Raw genomic sequence first — 27,459 nt, 5'->3', positions numbered from 1 at the left:
CCTTAAACTACCTCCTAGTCCAGGAAGGAGGGGTATGTGGAAAGTTCAGTCTAACAAATTGCTGCTTAGAAATTAATACCAAATTAAAGGTCATCAAGAATATAACTGCCAAAATTCCAAAATTGGCCCATGTTACAGCCCAGACCTGGAAAGGATAGTCTCCAGTTTTCCTATTCAGGGTCTCATTTTCATCCCTTGAAGAATTTAAGACCTTAGTAAAAATAGTTCTAGCCATACTAGGATTCTCCCTTGCTCTCTCTTGTCTCTTACCTTCCTTGTTTGAAACATTCAAGCAGCCATGGAGGGCATGCACGACCACTCAACTAATGGCTCTAACTAAATACCAACCACTGACAAACAGGGAACTGCCCTACCTTGAAGAATTAAATGGTGATTATATTCTCTACTAAACCTCATTTGAGAAAAGCACCAAAGGTGGAAATGAATTGGGGAATGTTAAACAACAACACCACAAAAAAAAAAAAAAATTTTCTCTGTACTGAGGTGACTCACTCCAACACCCAGTGATAAGCCAGACCCTGTTGGGGCTCTAATAGCACTATTAGCAGATCTAGGGCCTGGAAAGAATGGATTTGAGAAGCAGGAATGAGAAAAACAAGTTCTTCTTATCATTTTCCCCTCTTTAGAACTCTCACTCCACACCAATATTCTTTGTGCTGCTCTCACAGCTATTTTTGTAACCACTTCTGGAGGTTTACAGAAATGTTGAAAGTTGCTGTTTTTCTATCCAAGTATTATTGCAAAGGTCATGAGACGTGCGTGAGTTACAACACCTGTCACTTTCTTTAAAAAAGTGTCTTTGTTCTGCTTCTATAAGCTTGCTTGCCCATCCTGCAGATTTCATGCCACTAGCTGGCCAACACTCTTTGGGTGCTTGTGTTAAAAGTCAAGCCCTGTCTTTGTTCAGGGCTCAGCCTTTAAATGCTATTCCACTAAGTCAAGCTACACCCAATAAAATCCTCCTGTTCCACTCATTGGTCTCTCCTGTTCCTTAATTCCCACAACAGTAGGAGATTTGTCCTTTATTCTAGGGATGAGCAAACAGCCAGGCCCTTTTCTTCTGGCACCATAGTGTTTACTCTTCAAATATGGAAGCTATTTTCACAAGTAAGGCCACCTCTTCATCCCTCCCAAATGTTGGAAATACATCATCTTACAAACATTTCCAAACATCTGGTTAGCAGTTTTCTGGTTAAAGTCATGGCTTTCAGAAACATACAGAATTACTTAAAGAGGCAAGGGGTTCTGAGACGTTTGATTTTGCTGATTCAAGAGTAAATGTGCTCTGGAAAGCACTCTGTAAGTCCTCATCTAGAACCTGTCTCTGCTGGGCAGTTTCCTTGGGGCTGATCATATGACAGTGAATCAAACCAAGCTCGCTTCATCCTGAATTTCTAGCCACTGAGGCAGATGATCAGTAAGCTATTACTCCGTACTGCAGCAGGGGTGGGCTGAAGCAGGTGAGTAGGGGCCATGGCCACAAGAGGGAGTTTCTGACAGGCAGCCATTTGTCACAGACCTGGGAAAGGGAGTAAAAATAACACAATAAGATGAGGGAATCCAACTGAATAACTTGGTGTTCTGCCTCTGAGATGGAATGTCGATTATAATATTGGCTTTAAAAATTATTGACTGGGCTCGTTGGCTCATGTCTGTAATCCCAGCACTTTGGGATGCTGAGGAGAGTGGATCACGAGGGCAGGAGATCAAGACCATCCTGGTTAACATGGTGAAACCAGATCTCCACAAAAAACCAAAACAAAAATTAGCCAAGCGTGGTGGCATGCACCTGTAGTGCCAGCTACTTGGGGGGCTGAAGCAGAAGCATCACTTGAACCCAGGAGGCAGAGGTTGCATTGAGCTGACCACTCAACTGTACTCCAGCCTGGGCAAGTTAGTGAGAGTGCGTCTAAAAAAAAATAAGAATAATAAAAAGAATTTATTAAACAGCATAGTGAGTAGCATTGGTGTTATTGAGAAATTTTTATATTCCTCACTTCACTTGTTCATCTGGGCTCAAAGGAAATTGAAAAGTCTGAAATTTGCTGTTTCTGATATAAGGTGCCCAATGGACATACTTCATTTCTTTCCGTTGTGTCCAAAGATCCTTCAGTATTCCACCATGTAGTTACAAAATATACACCAGAGCAAAGAAGTAGTTTTTCTTCCTCTTTCTTTCTTAACAAAGAGGTGCTTAAATAACATTGCTATCTTGAAATTACTATTCCATGTAAGAAAGAAATCTCATTTATGAGTAACTTTTTTCTTCTTGTTCTTCTAGCACAGGTGATGTTACATTTCTGCCTGTGGAAATGATCAACTGTCTCTTCAGTTATTTTAATTTTATGAGAAGGATTGAGAAGAGATGGCAGGTGTAGATAGAGAAAAAAATGGTGTTGCTTTTCTCCTATGTTTGAAACTAACTCAGTCCCTGTTGATGACTTTAGAACAAGGTGAGCAAAAAGTTCAGAGTCCTATGGTGAACCTATATATTTTTCCGCTTATTTGCATTGCTAACTTACAAAAAAAAAACAAAGAGGTTATGGTTAGAACCAGAAGAGAAAGGTCAGCATAGTTGTCTCTGAGAATGAGGTCTATTTAAATATTTGAGATGTAGGGACCTATGCCAAGATGCAGAGGGAAAAGACAATTTGTTCAAATATGGGCCTTCCCTGGAAAAAATAGAAGTAGTAGAAACAAATATGTGTATGTTTTCAAGAAGCAGGTACAAGATATTGTGCAAGTAAGGTGCTGGAGTGGTTACTTTTCACTTCAGAAATAAGGAGGAGACGAAATTTCATTTGGGTCTCCAACAGCGTATCAGCCTTTATGACAGAATGAGAGTGCCACAGGTTGAGGAGACAGTGAAGGCAAATGCCAAGCAAGGAAGATACAGCCATAGCCCAGCCCCAGCAAGCAGGTTGGTACAGATGAAACATTTCTAGTACAACTTTGGTGGTGTTATGGGAAATCAATCTGGAAAGAAAAAGGCAGATTATCAGAGCCCAGAATACCAAGGCATTGGACTCTACCAGAGCGGAGACACTGGACATGAGATACATATCTTCCCTTCAGGGAATGCCTAGTGCAGATGACCACAGGCATCTGGCAGGCAGAGACTGAATTCACAGAGAGCCTTGACAGGGCTGTTTCAGTATTCCAGGCAGATGATGAGGAAGACCCCTCTTGCAGCCACAGGACAGGGAGTGGGAATGTGCCAGCGCTGGTTACTGGGTGGATGGAAGATAGAGCGTGAGCGAAGGACTGGGACAATCACTCCTGTGATGAAGCTGGTGCTGTGGAGTTTCTGCATGTGTTTGGAGGGAAACTATCAGAAATGTGGATGTGAGGCTATGTATAGAGATCAGGAGTAGAATAAAAGATATGGAAATGGTCCACATCCGAGTAATTGCTAAAACCCGAGGAAGGGCTGCCGTCCACTTGCAGGACTCCGTTTCAAAACAAAACAAAACAAAACAAAAAAACCTAAACAAAAACCAATTAAACAAAAAACAGAGCTTAAACAAGAGGCTGTCAACGTCAGATAGCAGGCAGTAGAAGAAACCAAGGGCGGAGGTGGCTTCCATTCCAAGGTTGCTTACAGGGACATACACCGCCTCCCTCCTTCCTCTGCACCTCTGCTTCCCTTCTGTGTTCTGATTCTGGCTTAGCAGATAAATTTCTCTGTCCAGTTAACACACATTCTAAGTCTTGCTTGAATTACACCAACATAGGATGTTCCCAAGACTCCTGGTTAATTCAAATCGAAAGCACAGGCCACTTGAAGGAAATTAATCGCTTCCTTCACTGAGATGACCTATTTGCCTTCCGTTGATGATAGCAATGACTTCAATTTAAAAAATTAGTTCACTGACATACAGGCTGTAATTTAAAAATTGGGATTATATTACTGCATTTTTAAACACTTAAAATATTTTACAAATGTATTTGTGTATTTCCTGCTTTGGTGCCCGTGTGTTTTAAAGAGGATGATTCAGGAATAAGTGAACACTGAAAAAATGAATTAGATTTAAAAAAATGAATTGAGAATGAGTAACGAAGAAACCAAAGACAAATGTGCTCACTGTGAGAATTCCTTAGAGAAATACATAAAAATCATTCAGTGGAAGCAAGACCAGGAGTCAACAGATAAGTTGCCAATGCCCATGGACAGGGGAATCTGTGGGTGGAAGACATCCAGGGCTTCTGTGGTTTATTTTAACTTCTTGCAATGGGAATCTTTCTTCCCCACTGAAGACAAGAAGGTAAAAAGCATTAAAAATCCAAAGTTTATGTGGATCCTTGCGTCTTTCAAATGTTTCACTCTTTTGAGAAAAATTTATAGTTTTTTGCTTAAGATAAAATATTGAAGAGATTTTGATTTGTCAAAGTTTGTAAAGGTTGAGATGACTTACTATTTTAGGAGTAAGAAAGAAGAGACCTATCATCATATAACAAGTACATGAGTACCGACATTAATATTTTATGTTAAGTCTGAAGTATCCTGGTGTTAAAAGCATACCTGATGGTTTATTTTGATGTACTTGCTAAATTTTATTTTTATAAGTCACTACAGTTTTTAGGCTTTTAAATTACATATATGTTCCAATAATGGTTCTTAGAGCAATGTATTTTATAAAATTAATGCATACCTAATTTCAAAATCATTCCCTTTCCCCCATGTAATCAGTGCTCAAGAAGGATGATCCAAGAATTCTCCCTGCAGACATGCTTCAATCTAGTGACAAAGTCAAAATGTACCTGGTTTCCCAACACAGCATGTTCCATACACAAACCCTTAATCGTTCCTTTAGTCAGCCAAGAGAAACTATTAGAAATTTGCATTAAAGAATTTATTGAATCATTAAGAATTATTGACTATAAAACCTGTAAGCTAAGGCAGAAACTCCCCATGGAAGAAACTGAGAACATTATGAAGATACCAGATAAACCTGAAACAAAATTTTTGATTTTTTTCTATCATAACTGTGGTCTTTCCCTTAATAATTTAACAGGTTAAATAAAATCCTGAGTAACATATTTAGCTCTGCTACTCTAGAGAGTAACTGTTAGAACTACGTTTCTTTATATTCCTGAGTAAATCTTTCCATCAACTTTTGTACCATCCATTTGAAAAATAACCAACCCTACAGGGGCCCTTGTTTTGTACTTTGTCCAAGATTCAGCCTTGTTAATCTTATAGGTAGATGGATTTAATTTGTTACAAAACTAGTCAGAAAACTTTTAACTTTATACAGATAACTACAAAGTGCTAGTGGCAATTTTATGCCCAATACTGCACCAGTGAATTATAATATTTTCTTAAATTGCTGAAGAGATTTTTGCCAGAAATAAAACAAGTGGCATTCACAGACTTGATTTTATAACAATGTGAAATCTTTGTTATGCACATTATTCAAATGTGACACCATACTGAGGAGAAAAAAATATATATAGGATTTATTATATGGTAAAAAAGCCAGTAAATGAAGCTATAATTCTATTTCATTACTCTTAATACATCCACAACTATTCCCACCTAAATATATCTTTAAAATAAGTATGCATAAGTATCGACTATTATCTACAAGTATTTTTTATAACACTTGATTGGAACTTCAAGAAGCCCTTGGCACTGATTGAAAATATTTTCTTTTTTTCTTATTTTATTTATTTATTTATTTTTTAGACAGAGTCTCACTCTGTTGCCCAGACTGGAGTGCATTGGTGGGATCTCAGCTCACTGCAAGCCTGCCTCCTGGGTTCATCCCATTCTCTGGCCTCAACCTTTGGAGTAACTGGGACTATAGGGGCCCACTACCATGCCTGGCTAATTTTTTTAACTTTTTCGTAGGAACTGGGTTTTACCGTGTTAGCCAGGATGGTCTTGATCTCCTGACCTCGTGATCCATGCACCTCAGCCTCCCAAAAATGCTGGGAATCAAGGATTGAAAATGTTGATTCACTTTTAGATGTCAAAAATTTATACATAGCACTATTTCATGCTCTTTACATAAAAAATGTCAGACTACTTAAACAAAACTTTCAAAAATTCCTGTAGCTACCAGAATTAGAAAAGTAAAATTAGGGTGGAGACACTGCCTCTTCTAGAACACTGGACTCTGATGTACCACGACTGCTGGAAAAAAAAAAAAAACAGTTAAATCTGTCATGAAACAGGAAACCAAAACACTGAAATATTTTGAAATAGCCATCCTATACAGAAGACAGCTTCTCCCAATTTAAAAAAAAAAAACAAAAACACCCCAAATAGGCATTTTTACGGAGTAATCAAAAAAAAACCTCAACTGATATATGATACTTGATGTTCAAGTTTAATAGCACCCTGATAAAGTGGTGCTTCCTTCTTCAATTTTGAATACATTTCTGCACATGTATATTATAAAATACAGTAAACAGCCAAATCGCATTTATTCTTAAGATGAATATACATAGTTAATCCTAAATTAAGCAGCCCATTTAAAAGCACTGATGTACCCAACAGTTACATACATTATTTCATAATGAAAAACACAAAGATTACCATCACTAATACCCAGTACCTATAGTAACTTAATGTCTGGAACACAATAATAATGCAAAAGGCAAGCTTGTTTTGAAAATGGCTTAAACTCAAGTCGGTTTCTTGCTGACATCAAAATTTATTATTCCAGGAAACTAAGATTACATTAAAAAATTAAATACTAACCCCAATTATATTATGTCTTCAAGTCTATGAAAGTAAGAGATTAGTGGTCTGTGGTCAGTTTGAAATTAGGTTTTAGAGAGTTGGTATGAAACTGTTTACCCAGACCATGGAAAAATGGTTAAAAATGGTGGTCATTTTAATAAGGTAACACTTTTTAATTAAGAAAAATATGTATGGAACACAATTCTGTGAAAGATACTTAGGTCTGTGGTTGTGATATAAATTCTTAGAAATTTAAACAAATACTCCTTAAGTTGGAGCTGGCATTTATTTCCCAAGGATAATGAAAACTGGATGAGAGTGTTGTTGAAATATAACCTATTATAACATTGCTTTTGGAAAGCTTGTCAATGAGTCAGAATCCAGATCCTTTAGTAGTAGATTATAAAATCATTTCTGGAAAGGTTATCAATGAGTCAGCATCCAAATTCTTTAGTAGTAGACTCAGCATAATTGTAGTTAATTTTTGCATTTTGGAAAAAATATTTTCTTACTGGGTGAGGAAATTAAAGGGGCTGGGGCATGGGAAGAAAATCTAATTTGAAAAGTCAGTTATAAAAATCACATTATCTTTGAGGAAAGATTAATAAACATCAGCTGTAATAATTGAAACTTCCCAACAATTCCATTTTATTTCCTATGTAGATAGCAGTTATTTGAAGAGAGATGGTATATATATGAATTCGTGGTCTCATCCCTTGATGCTGGCATGTCCCTATCAAAGAGCATCACATAATCGAATGAGTGTCTTGGTAGAACTGTGCTGACAATAATTGTGAATATGCCATAAATTTCCAAAGTGTGAACAATCTTTTTGACAAAGTGTTGCCTTTAAAGCTGCTAACTTAAAACCTCCAATATTTGTTCTAAATAAAAAGATTTACCCACTGGAAAGTTTTCCTTGGCGGTACATCCCAGTAGCTTGAGACAGAAAATGAGGTATTCGAACATCTACGTTTGTCTGGTGGAATACGCATCTGTACTGCAGAACAGCTGTGTGATTATTGGTAAGAGGTGTAAATGCTTCAGATGAAACCCTCTGGCAAATATTTATATGTAAGAATTGAGTTAATCATTTTACTACGACTGGATATCTTGCAGTTTCTGTTCATTCTTTGCTTGGAAATAATGGTAAGCCTGCATTATGCTGGCATCCGAGTAAGCCCTGTTAGAAGACAATGTCATGAGGAAGTGGATCTGGAAGAGAAAGGTAAGTATGATGTCTAGGGATAATGTGAGAAGGCAAAGAATGGTGCCAGGTAGATTAGGTGGACTTGACGTTAAAGGGGACAAAGGTTATTCTGTATTAATACTTGCTCTATTGCAGAGCTGTGAAATCCTGGAAACGTGCTCCACTACTTGGCTTCACATTTAAAAACTGAAGAAAAGTAAGTACAAAAACATTACAAAGTATTTCTATTAAATAGTAAATGTCTGTACAGTCATGAGTCTAGATGAGTTATACACACACACACACATATATATATGACACCTCCCACTACAATTGAGACTTGTCTACATAGATTTTCATAAAATTTGCCTCGGGTCTATATTGAGACAATGCTACTGAGGAATTTACATTTGTGACTGTAACATTATCGTTAATTTTTTCTATATTTTGATATTTCATGTTTTGTCTGTCGTCTTTTAAGTTATCTATAGTCATCCCTCTGTTTTCCTTGCATTTTCTCTAAAGTTCTCCTTTGCCTTATATAATAACAGGTGCCTAACTTTTTTGATAAATACTTGCTAATTTTCTGCAAACCTTTATTTTCAATATGTTAGTGTAATTATTCCTAGGTGAAATCAAATTTTTATCAATCTAATGTTGGCATATTTTATATTTTAACACATGACTTTAAACTGCTTACATCTAATATGGTTACTCTCTTATATACATAACTAATACCTGATTAGAGAGTTTTTTATTTACTCTGGATTTTCTTTGTCTCTGCCTTGGCCTCCTATCAGCCTTTGTTCTTCTCTCCTTCTCCCCACCTGCCACCTGCTTTTCTAATTGTATGCATTTACTATTCTTATTCATATTTTTATTTTCCTGCTTTTGCTATTAATCACCATATTTCCACACTTTCTGTAGTTAATCAGAAGGACTCAATTTGTTGGCATTTTTTTTAAGAAAGTAAAACATATTTCCAACTCCGTTAGGAAAACAAACAAACAAACAGAAACAGACAAACAAAAAAACCTTCCTGCAAAGCTTTTTTATTTTGAGATTTGTTTTTATCCTTGCTAAAATTAAATAGCCTTTATGTTTCTTTTCCCTGGTCTTTTGATAACTCTTTAATATTGGCATAGTCTTTGTGAGTTAAGCAATATATTTTTAGTTAATGATATCTTATGTGGATAAATATTTTGTGTAGAGATTATTTTCATAATCTGTGTGCTTCTCTTTCTCTATATTTTTGTCTTCTGTTGTTTCTTGTAAATGTATATAAAAGCTTCCACCACTGAGTTCAACTTTCCTAACTTCTGTTTCATCTATGGTCACCAGATATAATACAGGATTACCAGTTACATTTTCATTTTAAATAAGCAACAAGTAGCATTTTAGTATAATCTCAATATTCTAGTAATTTAGTAATATCCTCAATATCTCATGGGACAGGCTCATATTGAAAACAAATTATTTGTTGCATGTCAACAAGTACTCAATTTTTTTTTTTTTTTTGAGGTGGAGTCTTGCACTGTCACCCAGGCTGGAGTGCAGTGGCACGATCTCCGCTCACTGCCAGTTCTACCTCCTAGGTTCACGCAATTCTCCTGCATCAGCCTTCTGAGTAGATGGGACTACAGGCCACTGCCACCACTCCCGGCTAACTCTTTGTATTTTTTAATAGAGATGGGGTTTCACCGTGTTAGCCAGGATGGTCTCAATCTCCTGATCTCCTGATCTTCCTGCCTCCGCCTCACAAAGTGCTGGGGTTACAGGTGTGAGCCACCGCACCCAGCCACAAGTAATTAAATTTAAATTGAAAGGTGACATTTCAAATGTATTATTATCACCCTGCACCTGGCAAACTTACTTACAGATCTACTTAGGAAACTTATTCTTGCTATATTTGTATGGAATCTACTGCATAAGAAACAAACAAACAAAAAAAATTTGAGTTCCTATAATATGTGGTTCGTGAACCTTCATATATGATTCATTTTTCAAAAATGTATAATTGTCTATTTTAAGAATTTATTTTTGTTCTCCTACCCACCTGTTTTTGCTTTTAGATTCCATTTCTTCATCTCAGAGAACATCTAAACCTACTCATTTTTAATTCAACTTTTTATCCTTGAGTATGACCCTTAAGTGTGTCTTCCTTGGCTACCTCCTAGGACTTGGAACATCCACCAGTGAATTGTTAATGTTGTCTGTGAAGTGGTAAAGCAATCTTTAGTTCTTGAGTGTAAAGTGATACTTAGGGGGGGAGTTTTATGTTAATCTTTTCAGGTTTTTAGGAACTTAATTGTGCAATCTAGTATTTTATACCAGTTTCTGCTTTGGGGGTAGTTATATTATGTAGGTAACATGAAAAATCTAACCTCAATCTTGCATACCTACAGGATAGAGGTTGAGATAAAAATCTTTTCTCATCAATTGCAATAAAAACCACATTCAGTGTTAGATCCTGCTATCTACAGGACATGACGTTCTGTACTGACTTAAATATTTTACTTAAATGTCTGAACCACACTTTCTTTCACCAAGTATTTAGGCAGGGAGCTCAACCCCACTGAACACAGAAATGGTCTCTTTCCTGGGAATATATCTAAATTTACTGCTCTGTTGACTGTTTCAATGAACTACCGAGTTTAATCTCAAACTAATATTGCTAAAGTCCAAACCTCAGAGCTGTTTCTTTTCTTGATAGTCAGTGTGATTTTTAAAAATTTGTCATACAGTTATAATCTCTGGCTTTCATAAGAGTTGCTTTTGCAACTTTTAACTTTGCTCCAGTGAACTAGAAATAAGTGCTTGATTTCTATTAAATCATTTGTCACTTAACAAATAAGACCTCTGAGAAAGGTATTTTTACTATAACCCTTCTGCAGTTGAGGAAGTACATATTTTTGATTACATTTTCTGGAAGCCTTGCCAACTTTATTTCATTTCCAAGTGTAGGAGAGGTATTTTATTATTTCTTCATTGATCTATATTATTAATATGCTATAAATCATTGGCTATTTTACATATAACAAATTTGTTGGGAACAGGCCATGCTCATGATTGCTATGATGCCCACGCTGAAGGTTGTTGGTTTACCAGAATGAGGGCAAGAAACAGCTGGCACACCCAGGGCAGAAAACTGCTTAAGGCATTCCTGAAACTGCCTCAAGGACATATGATTGCTGCAGTTAAGTAGCCAGAGCCCATCCTTTGTCTCCCATTTTAGTTAATCTATAATCTATAGAAATAATGCTTATCACTGGCTTGCTGTCAATAAATATGTGGGTACAACTCTGTTCATGGCTCTCGGCTCTGAAAGCTGTCAGCCCCCTGATTCCCACTCCACACTCTATATTTCTGTGTGTGTGTCTTTAATGCCACTAGCGCTACTGGGTTATGGTCTCCATGACTGACGTGGCTTCGGCAAGTCGTGACCATACGGGGGAATCAAACCCAGGTCAAAGAGTCACCAAAGGGAGGGTGGGAGAATGTGGAACTACACTGGAGGACACCTGGCTACTCTTTTTTTTTTTTTTTTTTTTTTTTTTTTTTTTTTTTTTTTTTTTGAGACGGAGTCTCGCTCTGTCACCCAGGCTGGACTGCAGTGGCGCGATCTCGGCTCACTGCAAGCTCCGCCTCCCAGGTTCACGCCATTCTCCTGCCTCAGCCTCCCGAGTAGCTGGGACTACAGGCGCCCGCCACTACGCCCGGCTAACTTTTTGTATTTTTAGTAGAGACGGGGTTTCACCTTGGTCTCGATCTCCTGACCTCGTGATCCGCCCGCCTCGGCCTCCCAAAGTGCTGGGATTACAGGCGTGAGCCACTGCGCCCGGCCACCTGGCTACTCTTAAGAAATCCCCATGGTGAGTAAGTAGGGAAGTTCGGAAGCATCAGGGTTACAATGGGACAAGTGTGGGCTCCGGTTCTAGATTTATAGATTTTTTTTTCAACTCAGCATTCACCTACTGGTGTTATTGTTCAAGGGCAATACCTTGTAGAATGGATTTTTTTTTCCACATACTAATTCATGGACTTTGACTCCTTATTTGGATCAAATCACTACTATGATAGGAAATGGAAGAACTTAGATCATTAAATTACATGGATATCATCCTGGAAAAATTATTGTCCCCCTTACAAAGGCACAAATACAACAGGCTTTTACAAATAGTCTTACTTGACAAACACATTTATCTGACTTTATATTCTTGATAACCATTTTCCAAAAACAAAATTATTTTAATTTTTGAAATTAACTCATTGGATTCTCCCTAAAATAACCAAATTTAAACCTATTGAAAATGCTAAAAATATCTTCACAGATGAGTCTAGTAATAGTAAAGCTTTTTATTCTGGCTCAAAAGGTAAAGTTTTCTGAATGCCCTATACTTCAGCTCAAAAGGCGGAGCTTGTAACTGTAATTGAGGTATGGACTGCTTGTAATATGCCTATAAATGTGATTTCTGATTCTCCATATGTGGTTCATTCTACACAGTTAGTTGAAAATGCTCAGCATGATTCCACACAGATGAGTGACTGATGAATTTACCCAATTACAAAGAGCAGCTAGGAGTAGAATGCACCCTTTTTACATTACTCGTATTAGAGCTCATACATCTCTTCCAGGACCTTTGACTGCAGGGAATCAAATGGCTGATCACCTATTTGCTGTTACAATATCTAACGCCAAACACTTTCACAATTTAACCCATGTTAACGCCTTTGGTCTCAAATGCAGATACAGCATTACCTGGAAAGAAGCTAAAGCTATTATCCAGCAATACCCAACTTGCATTCCTCATCTTCTACAGGAAGAGTTAATCCTTGAGGATTGGAACCTAAGGACTTTTGGCAAATGGATGTCACACATGTTCCTCATTTGGGAGACTAACTTATGTACATATATGTGTAAACACATTTTCTCACTTCGTCTGGGCTACGTGCAAATTAGGAGAGTCTTCTGCCTGTGTTAAATGTCACCTTTTGCAGTGTTTTGTGTTGAGGGGCATTCCAGCTTCTATTAAAATGGACAATGCCCTAGGCTACCCTAATGAAGCTCTAGTGACATTTTTCTCTATATGGAATATTAAACACATAACTTGTATCTCATATAATTTTCAAGGACAAGCCGTAGCAGAAAGAATGAATCTCTCCCTGAAACAGCAGTTGCAAAAGCGAAAGGGGGAATCAAGGACTATGGGATACCACATAGGAAATTGAATGTAGCATTATTGACTCTAAATTTTTTGAGCCTGTCTGGAGGCCAGATGCTATCAGCAGCTGATCAGCATCTACAGAAACCAGCTGCAAAGACAGAAGCAGAAAAACTGGTTTGGTGGTGAGATCCAATAACAGAAAGTTAGGAAATAGGTAAAATAATAGCATGGGGTAGAGGTTATGCTTGTGTTTCTCCAGGACTGATCAACTGCCAATGTGGGTGCCACTGAGATACCTAAAGCCCTGCTGTGAGCCAGATACCCAGGAAGAGGTATCAGGAGGATCTCAAAGACCCAGCGGTGGCAGCATTCTCTAAGTTGATGCTGAGGAGTACCCCAACTATCACGAGCAACACGCATTGAACACAGCCACCTACCTGGGGAAAGATCAAGAAGCTGCCACGGATGGCAAAAGAAAACCTGAGGAAAGTGGGACAACCAGTCCCAGTGAGTAATTTAATGAGAGCTATGATAGTGGTGATCACCATTGTCGTGAGTATTCCTTTAGCAGGGCTGACACAGTTACATATGCTTTCTGGCCTCAGTGTTTATCATAATGAATCTGCTCGTAGAATTGAGGCATACAGCCCTCAAGAATCTAATTGTAAACTTTCTGGTCTCAGTGTTTATCATAATGAATCTGCTCCTAGAATCGAGGCATACTGCCCTCAAGAATCTAATTGTCAACAGAAATAGACACGGCCAGAATAAATGAATGTAGTAGTTTCAGAAAATTGCATTGCAGAACATGCAGAGGTGCTCTGCAATGATTCCTATGGAATATTTATTGATTTGTCCCCTAAGGGGATGTTTAGCTTAAATTGCACCTCTCAGTCTGTGTGCCAAGGCCACACTATGTTCAGCTTGTCTGACCAAAATGGTCAGATGGTAGAAATCGTAAGAGATACGGCAAGAGATCCTCTGGAAACATGGAGGTAAAACGGCACCTCAACATCAAATGATACGACCCTCTCTAGGAGCTAGACATTAGGATTTGTGGAAACTGTTATTGGCTCTTAATAAGATCAAAATTTGGGAAAGAATAAAAAAGCATCTAGAAGGACAATCTGATCAAAATTTGGGAAAGAATAAAAACGCATCTAGAAGGACAATCTACAAATATGTCTTTGGATATTGCAAAATTAAGAAGAGCAAATATTTGAATTATCCCAGGCACTCTTGATCTTAATGCCAGGAACAGGAGTGCTTGAAAGAGCTGTGGATGGATTAGCTGCTATTAACCCATTAAAATGGACAAAAACACTTGGAGACTCTGTGATTTAAATGATGATTCTGTTTTAAATCTGTGTTGTTTGTCTTTGCATAGTCTGCAGATGCAGATCCCAAGTCCTGCGAGACGTAGTCGACCGTGATAAAGCCACCTTTGCTTTTATCATCTTGGAAAAACCAAAAAGAGGAATATGTAGGGAACAGACCCCCAAATCTGGCCATAGACGGGCCCCCAAACTGGCCATAAACAAAATCTCTGAAGCACTATGACATGCTCGTGATGAGTATGACACTCACACTGAGGGTTGTGGGTTTACTGGAATGAGGGCAAGGAACACCTGGCCCACCCAGGGCAGAAAACTGCTTAAGGCATTCCTGAAACACAAACAATATCATGAGCGATCTGTGCCTCAAGGACCTGTTCCTGCTGCAGATAACTAGTGAGAACCCAACCCTTTGTCTTCCTTTTTACTGAATCTACAATCTATAGAAACAATGCTTATCACTGGCTTACTGTCAATAAATATGTGGGTAAAACTCTGTTCATGGCTGTCAGCTCTGAAGGCTGTCAGCCCACTGATTCCCACTCTGTACTTCATAATTCTGTGTGTGTGTCTTTAATTCCTCTGGAACAACTGGGTTAGGGTCTCCATGGCCAAGCTGATCTCGGACTTCTTTGAGATTATTTAAATTTGGTGAAGACTTTATTTTATAAAAATCACTTTATTTTGGGTAAATTATGTCATGCCATTCTCTGTAGTCATATCTTCCCATGTTTTGCATTATGAGATTTGGTTTGCATGGTACTTTAAAAGCCATTCTCAAACTTTCACTTCCTAGGATTTCTAGTTACAATGCAACACCCCATTGTTTCCTCTGAACAACTGAAATACCACAGATGTAATGACAAGGAGAGGGTCTGAAAGATAGAAAAAGGAAGACAGTTTGGGGACATCAGGACTTGCAGAGTGATATCATGGTCACTTTACTTGGTTTTCCTAGTGTCTTCCGTATATCACAGATGATGGACGGTAGAAGTTTCCAATCCAGAATCTCCAATAGGCACAGAAGAAAACGACTTCAAGGAAATCCTCTTCTCTCTCAACCAAAGGACAAGGAGAGGATGACCTAACCACACACAGTAACATGAAACACCTCTAAAGGTAATAACCAAGCTATTTCGGATAAACACTACCAGAAAATAATTAATAAATAAAATAAAATAAAATAAAATAAACTAGTATTGCCATTTCTGTGGAGCCATGCACAGAGACAGTCTTCTCAACATGTCAGTGATGTTCTGATTCCCCATGAAGTCAAACTAGGCAGCAACTTTTTTTTTTTTTTTTTTTTTTTTTTTTTTGAGATGGAGTTTCTTTTTGTTGCCCAGGCTAAAGTGCAATGATACACAATCTCAGCATCTCAGCTCTCTGCAAGCTTTACCTCCCTGGTCCAAATGATTCTCCTGCCTCATCCTCCCAAGTAGCTGGGATTACAGGCATGTGGCACCACACCCAGCTGATTTTGTATTTTTAGTAGAGATGGTGTTTCTCCATGTTGGTCAGGTTGGTCTCAAACTCCTGACCTCAGGTGATCCCCTCACCTTGGCCTCCCAAAGTGCTGGCATTACATGCATGAGCCACTGTACCCAGCCAGAGAGAATATTCTATCACTCTCCTGGAGAAAGCAGAGGAGAGCATTCCAATTCCCTTATGTCAGCAGACTCCGGTAGCAAGCTGAGCATGCAGGTCAACCCAACAACCACACTTTTTAAAGAGCCAGAGCTAAGTAGGACAGATTGCACTGTGTGTCTTTCCTGCTGTCCCACTACCCTCCTCTAACCTATCCTGTCAGAAGGCTTCAGTGGGGAGTTAACCATCTACCACAAACCACCCTCCTAGGAACAGAACAGATGAAGTAAATCTAAACTAGTTAGCACTCTGCCGTTTCCCCAGATTAGCAACCGTACCATCTACAACTGCTCCAGAGAACATCAAATGTTTGATATGCATTTAAACAAAAGAAAACAGGTATGAGATCTATATGCTGAAGCGTATAAAATACTGGTGAAAGAAATCAAATAGAAATAATAAGAGATACACTGCGTTCACGGATATAAAGATATAATATATCATGTTAATTTTCCCCAGCTTGATCTATATATTTGATGCAATTCCTATCAATATCTCAACAAGAATTTTTGCAGACAATGCAAACTTACTAGGATAGCTAAGACAATTATTGGTGTTTAATATATAGTGGGAGAAATCCATCAACAACATTTCAAAGACTTATTAAACAGCTAAAGTGATCATGACAGTTTAGTATTGGCATAGAGACAGATTCGTGTAAAAATGGAGCAGAAGAGAAAGCCCAGGAATAGAGCCACACTGGTGTGGATATGACCAGGCAGTATGACATAAATCTGTCAAGCAAAAATCAGTGGAGGAAAAACAGCCTTTAAACAAATGGTGCTATGGCATGTGGACATCCATAAATTTAAGAAATAAAGCCTTAACCTAAACATTACTCTACACAAATTAACTCAAAATGGCTCATGAACTTCAATGTAATGTAAAATTATAAGACGTTTTATAAAACATTTTCAGAAAAAAAGAATCATAAGAAAATTGAAGCCTCTTAGTTGTAGCAAAGTGTTATTACATTTGATACCAAAAGCATAAACCATAAAAGGAAAACCGATAAACTGGATCAAATCAAAATTAAAAACTATTGCTCTGTGAAAGTTCTTATGAAGACACTAAAAAGCCAGTCTGCTGCAGAAAGGGGTACCCTTCCTGCTGATCACTGCAGACCATGGGCGGAGAGCAGTACCCTCTGCGCTGGGAGCAGCAGCTGCAGCAGAGAGCTTCAGAGACCTGCAGAGACATACAAATGACTTGCCTGCAGAGAGGAGCCTCCCTCTCTATAGAGTGAACACACCATGGGAAGACCTGCCTATAGAAAAGAGCTACCCACTCCTTTGTGAGGTATTGCTCCTCACAAGAGGGCACTAGCTGTAGGGGTCTGCCTGCAGACCCTGACCCAAAAGACAGATGAATAAAGCATAAACTGACAAATATTCTGCTTTGCCAGTACAGCTGGGTGTCCAAGCGCCTGCACATCAAGAAATGTTTTTTACTGTGACCGGACCTTAGAAGCTTGCACTCCAGTCACTTATTTAGTATGTGATTAACAACAGAAACTCTGAGTCAGCACACTTGTGCATAATTAACATGGTTGAGAGAGTAGTTCTATGAATGATTAAAGCTCAGCTACCGTGGTCTAAAGTAAATTCCATTAAAGGGCAATATCCTTGGTCAACCTCCCTCCAAGAGGGCAATCTGCCTTAAAGGTTAGTTAATGGAGGTAAGGTAAACAAGCTTAAATGGGGAAGCCTCTATTGTCCCTAGTATTTATCCTATGACCTAATGCTCTAAGGTAAGAACTGGCTGCCTTCAGCCTGCTCAATTATTACAAGCTATGTAACCTTTCAGCCTTCCAAAAGGTTTGTGACTATTCCCTATATCTTTCCCTAATATTTCCCTTTAGTATTTCTGCTACCGTCCTGAGTGAACACCAATACTTTGAACTGTTTTAACACTAAATAGAACTCTTCTTCTTCTTTACCCTTAACTTGACTCTCTATCTCATTCTCCCTGCACACAGGACAAGAACTCAAGGAAAGGCATCATCATGGTCACAGAAGTTTCTGGCAAGTAAAATTGACACCACAGTGATCCCATAACAGTAGCACTAGAATTTCTGTCTCAGATTTTTACTTCAAAGTTAAACATTTGGGGGACTCTTAGGAGACTCGGGACCATATTTTGACATCCTATTTGTTCATCTGTAGCTGGCTTTGTCTGATAATACCCTAACAGAGGGAGGTGTATACTTGTCAAGTAGGGCCACAATTCCAACTTCCCTTCTTCACTTCCTTTGACACCCAAGGCAGTGCTCCTCATTACTGATAAATAAGTATGCAGATTCCAGCTTCAACCTAGGTGTTACTTGTACCTTCCTGGCTAGAAGTGGAAGGGTGTCTTGTTACCACACGGCAGGGTTGAAAACTCTAGCTCTCTACTTTACCTTCCCTGATTCCACTCCGGCAGAGGATTGGGGTGCTTCATTAATGCCTGGTGCTCTCTATGTTCCAACTTAAACTTTGTTGTCCTGGCTAGCATTTTTGGGTCGCTTTGTTTTGTGTTGTAATGTTTGACGAAAGTAGGATGGCTATTGTACAAAGATTTTTGTCTTAATAAGGTGTCCCTTTCCTAGCCCTGTGTCTATAGAGGCTGGAGCTTTTGGGGGACATTTCTGTCTATACCTACTTACATTTGTCGGTACCAGCTCCTTCAGGATCAAGTCTGTGATAACACCAGGCAAAAAGAATTCAGGGAAATCAACCATCTTATCACTTGTTGCATCTTAAATTTCCTCACCAGTTTATCTTCTTGCTCCATCCTTCAATCTGATGTTTGCTTTATATATATCACGCATGGATATTAATTGCATTTATGTGAGGGAGAAAGTACATCTTCTCCATCTACTTTATTACTCAAGTGATGACGCAAGATGAAGAACGTCCATGATGTTCCTTTTGGGGAGAAAATTCAAAGTAATTTTTGTTATTGAAACAGTTTAAGCTAGTTTAACCTAGATAGAGAGAGAATACTTAAGAAGGTACAATGTCTTTGTATGAATCCTAGAAGAAGCTAGGATATTTTCTGGGTTAGACTGCTCTGTGATGGGTTACATTAAAATCTTGTAAGGATGTTCCTCAAAACACAAAGAATTTTCCGAGGGTGGGAATGGACAGATTTTCTAGTCATGCTGATCATGTTATGTTTTGCATTTGCTTACTCTTTTTCCTCCTTCACACTCCCTCTCCTCCTCTCTGTGCTTATTTTATTGTTGCTTTTGTTGTTTGTTTGACACTCGTCTTATTCTGGCCTTAAACTTACAATAATGTATTCCACATGTTAACCTGTCTCATTCCATCTTTCATTACTTTATCCTCTCTTTCTAAACTGTCATTTTCTTTTTTCTTTTTTGCCTTGCTGTTCACCCAAGTTATTCTTTTCATTTTTTATTGTATCTGGCATTAGCCTTTTTATTGTTGTGGATTTCTTTAAGATGAAGTCTTACTCTGTCACCCAGGCTGGAGGGCAAAAGCAGGATCTCAGCTTACTGCAACCTCCGCCTCCTGGGTTCAAGCGATTCTCCTGCCTCAGCTTGGTCTCCCATAATGCTGTGATTACAGGCCTGAGCCACCACCCCAGCCGGAATTTTTTTAAAACATTCTTCATGTTAACCATTTAACCATGTCTATCACACTACCTTCTGAAAACCCAGTTTGAGAACTACAAAGTTAATAGCATGTGGATATAGGTGAAACGACCTTTGTCTTGTGTCATGGTCTGCCGGGAAAGGAAATCAGGATTCCCTTTTTAGATGATGGATTCTAAACTTTTTCTACTTATGCACAACTTGAAAATATAAGCATATGGTTAGATGGCACCACTAGGTTTCCATCCTGAGGAATCTGGCTGTCCAAATCCATGCTCATTTTCTGCTATCCCAGAAAACTGAGTGATGAATCTTGTCAGACCTTAACCTGTGACACCAAAAGCTGCATAATATACCAAATCCACAGTGAATGCTGCTTCCAAAAAGTTGTGCAGCTGGACCCCCAGTGTATGCCATTTCCTCACAGCAACCAGGAATCTCCACTGCAAATAAAGCAAGGGGTGGTAAGGATACAGCTAGTTCGTTCAGAAAAGGACCTGCTACTCAAAGCAGAAGATGAAAAATAATTTTTAGAAGAAGCAGGGGAAAATCATAACTAGATGTAAAAAGAAAGCATGATAGTCAAAGGGATAAGCAGGGACGCTAGCCTCAGTAAGTCCAAAATATTGCATCTCTAGTGAAGGATACTGTGACGTAGGCTTTTATGATAAGTTGTGGTGAGGAACAAAGAATAACAAGTAATGCCTCAATACCAAGAATGTTTGTTTTTGACAATGAAAGTAGATTTTATGGCTGTAAGTCCACAGTCAATTTCGACTAATTTGCATACGTGTGTGTATGTGTGTGTATATATATATATACACTCACGTACATATATGTGTCAGATACTGTATTACATCAGTTCAGTGCTGGTTGTACGAGGCAGACAGACAGACAAGAAAATTAATGTGATAGATAAGAAGCACCTCCTAGAAGGAGTGATATCTGTGTTGTATGAGTCTTAAGTAGGCAAACAGGGAGAGAGCGTTTTACCTCCAAGTAAAAATGGGACCCACGTTACCAGATGGTAAAGGGCATGGCTGAAATTGATGTTCTCCAAATAGACTGTGGTGAAACACAAAGACCTGAAGCTGAAAGGAAAATAAATATCAGGTCTGGAAGGGATTTGTTCAGCCATGCTCATGATCTGGACTCAGAATCTAAAAGTTAATAAATCCTGACAAAAGCAATTAAATCTGACTTTGTATGGAGCATGAAACCAATGTGCTGACAATCTGCATTAGAGGTGGGCTTTGGTGGCTCAAGCTTGTAATCCCAGTGCTTTTGGGGACCATGGTGGGTGGATCACCTGAGGCCAGGAGTTCAAAACCATCTTGGCCAACATGGTGAAACCCCATTTGTACTAAAATTACAAAAACTAGCCCAGCATCTTGGGCAAATATAATTTTACCTACTCAAAAGATGGAGGTACAAGAATTGCTTGAACCCAGAGGTAGAGGCATCAGTGAGCTCAAATAATGCCACTGCTCTCCAGCGGGGGTAACACAGAGAGACTGTCTCAGAGAAAAAAAAAAAAAAAGAAGAAGGAAATATGCATTAGAAAACATGAAAAGTGGACTCTAAGGAGGTAATTAAAGGCACAAACAGGTTGGAATGCTTTGATGTAAGATCAAAACGGTGTACTGTTAATGCCAGCTGTAAAATTCCACAATGTTCTGACAGTGATGCAATCCATGAGCATAATACGATGTAAACTTTATTATTCAAGTGATGACACAAACAGTTGTGATCGTGGTCATTGCGTTTATAGGGATGAATTGCAATGAAGACAATCTTTGCCAACTAAAATCCAAGTTTAAAATAACTGGGGAAATGTAATTGAGAAAATACTGAAGTATACAGTATGTGTTAACCCTTCTCTAAATTTTGTGTGTGTGTGTGTGTTTGTCTGTGTGTGTTTATGTGTGCATTTATTCCCTTTGTGCCACTCAAATTTATGCCCTCATTTGATTTATGCCAGACTACTTGAGAAGTCGCTTATTATTTTTTCCTAACTCTGGTTGCTTCTTCTCCGTTGCCTGCTGTCATTGTTTGGTATGTAGCCTCCAAATCTCACATTGAAATTCTGTCTCCATTGTCATAGTGTTGGGAGGTAGGACTTTTAAGAGTTGATTAGCCATGTGGGTGCAAACTCATGACTGACTTGATGGTATTATACGGAGAACAAGTTAGTTGTTGTGTCAGTAGGCTTTGGATCAAAGGATGAGTTTGGCCCCAATTTTCTGTTCATCTCATGCCCTTCACCGTAGGAGGCCGACCTGCCATGTTGTAACGTAGAAAGAGGATCTCACCAGATGCAACCCCCTGGACTTCCCCACCTCCAGAAAAGTGAGCAAAGTAAGTTTACTTTACAAATTACCCAGGCAGTGGTATTGTGTTGTTTCAGCAGAAAATGGACCCCAAAACTTTATTATTTCTTCCTCTTTAGAGAAATAAATTATTTAACTTACAAAGGCACATGTCAAATTTGCTTTCAAAGGACCAAAAAGCCCATATATATTTTTGCTAAAAAGGAGTACAATAGCCTCCCACTGAAACAAAATGTCATTTTTTTCTTAACCATACTTTTAGAAATAAAGGAAAAGCAAACATAGAAGTAAACATGCAATTTTATTGTTCAATAAGATAATTGCAGAAATTTTTAGGGTTTTTTGTCAATGTAAATGTTAGTCTCTGTCGTCATTCATAATCTGGTCCTCTTTTAATGGCAGATCAGTTGTAATTAGGGTGATATTTGTCCAGTGGTGATGGTTGAAGAGCTAGCCTGGAACGAGGGGCAGCTGATCTATCAGCGATCGTAGGCATTTGCAACCACGGGTTGCCTGCTGGTAGCATGTTACGATATGGAGCCTCATTGACTGATACCAGAGGATATCGTGTGGGAACAGCAGATGGTTCCACTGTCAGCCCAAAATCGCCATTTTGTAAGGGAGATATTATGTGGTATCGAGAAGTTGTGGTTGTAATAAAATTCACAATGTGGCCCCTTGCTTGCATGTAGGTACTATGAGAGTGCATATGAATAGTGGTCAGCTGATTTAAAATAGCAGGTTGATCTGCTGCAATTTGTTCTGATGGTCCAACTGAGGTTGAAGGTGAAGGAGGAGGGAAACCACTTCTAATTGGGACAGATGAATTTGCAATTATCTGTGTGGCAGAAGATTCCCTTGTTAGAGGCATATTTAAATTTTTAGAGGCTGAAAATAAACTTTCTTCACTAGCTTCAGCAGCTAAGGCAGAATTAGATTCTCCATGTTAGCCCCTGCTCTAAAATGCTTCTTGTTGAAATCTTCATTGAATAGAGTAGATATAGATGAAGCATTTTTAACACCAATTCTTCTCTTCACTCTTACTAAAAGTTGGGGATAGCCACGCTTGAAATTTGGATTATAATAGAGCTTTAACTAAAACCAAAGAAAAACATAATTCAGTACCATTTTAAGCCAAGAGACAAGTGCAAATAACAAACGTAACACATCAAATATCAGATTTCTCTTTCATCACACAAACTTAATGTCATCAAATAACTCATAAACATCGTTTACTATTTTTAAGAACGTGCTTATTGGCAAAAACCTCTCAAGTTGTTAAGCCCTCAAGTGAAAACATGTTATATATTAATAGTAATATTTCATTAAGTGACTTTGGTACATTTATTTGGAGTTCACTGGTAAGATTCAAAGTTGTTAGCAAAATTTCTTAAAACACTAAAAGGTTAACGTTCAAGCTGAACACAATAATTTCAAAAAAATAACTTCTACCTTAATATTTTATATAATTTTCAAAAGCTGGTCTTACTGCATGTATTAACATATTTACCTATGCACAAAGTAAAATTACATATATACTTTACATATAGTGGTAACTCAAATATGTCAAATACCTTGCTTAAGACAGAGGATTCTTTGTCTTCTGCCAGAAACGTGGCTAGAAAGGCAGATCTTTGAAAATTCCGTTGAATTTTACTAAATCCATAAAGGTTGAGCTGTCGAACAAAACTTTTGATAGCATCAGTTTGAAATATTCTGTAAGGAGCCTTTGTTTCCAAAATTTCTTTCTTGAAGAGTTCTTCATTAATCACTATGCAAGTTCCATTCTCATCCCATGAAATAGACTTGAACTGGTCACTTTCCACTATTTTCCAAAGTTTCCTGGGAAAGTTCAGAGAAAGAAAATCATCATCTTTATCTGGCTCAGAGACACAAACTGTGTAAGGTGGCCTTTCTAACAAGGATCCTTGTGACAAAACCTGAAAAGCATGTTCTTCAATCATTGACCGTAAGTCTGAGTCCCCAGGGAAGGTGTGTTCACACACTGGAGACCTAGGGGAGGCTTCTGAAGCAGTTAATTCATCTTTGGGAGAAACATCTTGAGTTTCTGAAGAAACATGTGCCATCTCAGATAAATATTTCTTTATCTACTCTTCCGGCCTGCATGGTTTTCAAGACTGCAGCTTCAAATGCTGCTTCAGAAGGCCTAGGCGTGTAAACTTATCTAGACCATCACAATGGTTCCCAAGCTGAGTAACAATGACATCACAAGCGGACTTAGGTCTCCTAGCAACCAACAAAAATCTAGCCCAAAGGGTTTCCTTCCCAATCTGAGAAATGTATCCAGTGAAAATAAAATATAGACTGCTCACTTACACGATGTAAGCTGCAAAAATCTCTTCCCTGCGTCATTATTTAAATAAATAAGAAAATAATGTCCTCAATCCCTGAAATAAATCCAATGTTCTTCCTGACACACTCATTATAACTAGATTGGTGTGAGGAGCACAGGGCCTAGTAATTGCAGAATGCAAAAAATAAAAAATAAAACAAAATAAAGGAAAGAAAAGGAAAAAGAAATATGAATGATTTTAAAACTAGTTCGGCATGTTGGATTGAAAACTGATGCAATGCAAAACCTGTGTGGTAGAAAGACATGGCCATAGAGATAAGAGGTAGGTTACGGGTTGTCAGGGGCTGGACAATAAAAAGAACTGTATAATAGATATGGAGTTTCTGGTTGGGCAATAGAAATATTTAGGAACTATTGATAGATGATGATTGTATGACATTATAAACATATTAAATTCCATTCAATTATACACTCAAATGTAATTTTATATTATTTGAAACTTACCTTCAAAAGTTAAGGTGAAGACAAAGATGAATAAAACTAACTGATTATATTTCAGAATGAAAAGTTATATATATGCATATCTCTTCAAAACATGTTTCAGTCATATCAGAAGAATATATAATGATTTAATTTGGTATGTCTCTAAATATTTGACAAATGTTAATGATGAAAGAGGTTTTAAAAGCGGGTGACTTACTTGTAAGGCGGTCCCAAAGAGTGGGAGATTAAAAAAATAATAAAAATAAAAATAATGAGAAAATGTTTTAAGAAAAGTAAATATGTATGTGTGTCTAAGCAGCATATTTTTTTAATTTGGCTCCAAGAACCAAATCTCTATTAAAGAATAGATTTTGTAAGGAATAATCTTTGTGCCATGCAAATAATTGTATCATTATAAAACAGGACTTGAATTTGTGAAATAATTTTAGTATTGAGTAAAATAACCATGGATCATTTACAGTAAGAATTTTTATATGTTCATGGTTGACAATTGGTATATTAAAATTCAAACTCCTTAGCATTGGTAAATGTTGAATACATGTGGAAGAAAGAAATATAGTATTGATATTTCTCATACTGTAAGAGGCAGTTCTCTCATACTGGAAAGAGGTGTCGTTGTTAGAAGATTGTCTTGGTTTAATATAGTTTAGGTTTTGTTTTTTGTGTGTGTGCTTGTTCAATTCAGAATTTTCCATATTAACATTATGTAACAAAAATGTTCATATCAGTAAACTCTGTGAAGATGAAACAGGTGCCCCTACCAGATGAATGTGGTCTCTCAATTTTGACAGTTTTCTAAAATTAAAAAAGTGCAAAATTAAAATATTTTTTAATTTTTTTGCTTTTCTCAGGAATTTTCATGTTGCTCTAGCTGAAGGGAGTACAGACTTCTTTTGTGATGCGAGAGGATGAATGATTACTGACAGCAGCAAAAGATGGGACATGGGTGTGGAGGAAAGAGGGAGTTAATAGGAGAATCAGAAGACAAAATCACATTAAATGTAGGATAATCTAAGACAAATTGTGGCTGAGCATTTTGGGGAGCTAAGATGGGTGACAGTTTAGGGAGGAAGAATGCCTTGGTGTATTCAGGGGGAGATGGCTCAGTTAAAGTTGTCCCCTGACTCCAAACTGGAAGCCTACTTTTAGTCATAAAAAGGCAAGAAAATAAGCAATTTTATATGAAAAACATAAATGTAAAGTAGGCTGTATCCACTTAGCTACATAAAAGAATAAGATGTCTGTCTGATCTTCTTAGTGACAGCCTGTGATACCCATGTTCTTGCCGCTTCGGCCTCCCAATTAGCTGGTTCTGCAGGAAAAGCCTAGTAGGCACAGATAATTATTCAATTTAATGAATTATTTTAATTTTTTTAGAGACAGAATCTTGCTATGTTGTTCAGGCTGGCCTGAAATTATAGGCCTGAAGTGATCCACCCACCTTGGACTTACAAATCGCTAAGGTTACTGGTGTGAGCCACGGTATCTTCCTATTTTTAAAAAAGCATTTGTGGAGATAGTGTTTCACATTTTGCCAAACCAGGTTCAAAATTCCTGGCCTCAAGCATTCTTTTTGCCTTGGCCTTCCAAATTATTGGAATTACAAATATGAGGCAAAAATATCGTCTAAAATATGCTGTATCTTTTTAATTATCACAATATTTTATCTAGTAAAGGTAAAACTTCATACATAATGATAAAGTGGAAAAAGGTGTAATATAAATGTATTGGAGTAGAAGCCAATTTTTACATAATAAACACACATTTAGATTAGACAATTTTAAATGTACTAAGAATTCTCTCACAATTACTGAAAAAATGTTTATGCATATTTAAAATTTGAAATAATATTTTTATGGTTAGGAAAATGTAAAGCAGCAAAATAGACAACCAAACCAATTATAAGTTCCCTGTGAATAAAATCCAAAGCCATATACCAGTCACTGGCAGGACCACAAGCTATTTTTTTTAATGTAAAATCCAGTGGTAATGAGGAATATAGGTGCAAACTGTATGCTAATGATAGTCATTTAATTTGATGCAGGCAGAACAATAATTCTGCTCTAAATAAAATGTATATATACAGTCAAAAACATTTGTATTTTCAAGCTGTTTCTTAATACAATTTTTGTAGGTAAGACCAATTTTCAGTGATTATCTTGCCACTTCACTAACCCGCATTTCAAGCTCATGCTTGAGTAAAAAATAATAATTTGTGTAATAAATAAAAGCTCTTCATATTTCCACACATTAAGGTCCACTATTTTAAGGTACAGATATCTTAATTTTTTCTTACTTTAAAATAACTAAAATAGAAAGGCTACAAATTCAAATAAATTAAGGCTAATGATGCCATGAAAAAAGCTAAAAGAAGACTGAAGAAAAGTATTAAACACATGTTGATGCCTTGTAAAGAATCATACAAGCCAAGCATACATTATTTTTATTAATAAGAAGGTAATCTAAAAGCTTATCATGAGCAGGGCTTAAATAAACACCAATACATATAAGCAGTTCTTTCACAAACTGCAAATACTCTCAACTTTATGGCTTTCACTTTTGAATAAATGTCACATTTTGTTAGTACACACTTTTCTCAAAGGCTGGTGACATAATGATGTGATGAGGTCTCACAAGAGTTAGCCATAATATATATCATATCA

At 37.6% G+C, this 27,459-nt stretch overlaps 1 protein-coding gene across 1 annotated transcript; it reads right to left on the bottom strand.

Moving 5' to 3' along the window:
- Nucleotides 1–22,260: 22,260 nt before the first annotated feature.
- LOC129530237 (heat shock transcription factor, Y-linked-like) lies at nucleotides 22,261–24,133 on the bottom strand. Its single transcript, NM_001425369.1, has 2 exons — nucleotides 23,553–24,133; nucleotides 22,261–23,073 (listed from the first exon to the last, which is right to left on the bottom strand). The coding sequence occupies exons 1-2, from the start codon at nucleotides 24,063–24,065 to the stop codon at nucleotides 22,900–22,902; spliced, it is 687 nt and encodes a 228-aa protein (NP_001412298.1). The 5' UTR covers nucleotides 24,066–24,133; the 3' UTR covers nucleotides 22,261–22,899.
- Between the last annotated feature and the right edge of the window lie 3,326 nt (nucleotides 24,134–27,459).

This window comes from Gorilla gorilla, chromosome Y (genome assembly GCF_029281585.2).
Source record: "Gorilla gorilla gorilla isolate KB3781 chromosome Y, NHGRI_mGorGor1-v2.1_pri, whole genome shotgun sequence".
Classification (NCBI taxonomy): Eukaryota; Metazoa; Chordata; class Mammalia; order Primates; family Hominidae; genus Gorilla; species Gorilla gorilla.
This window is presented reverse-complemented; position numbering and strand designations above follow the sequence as displayed.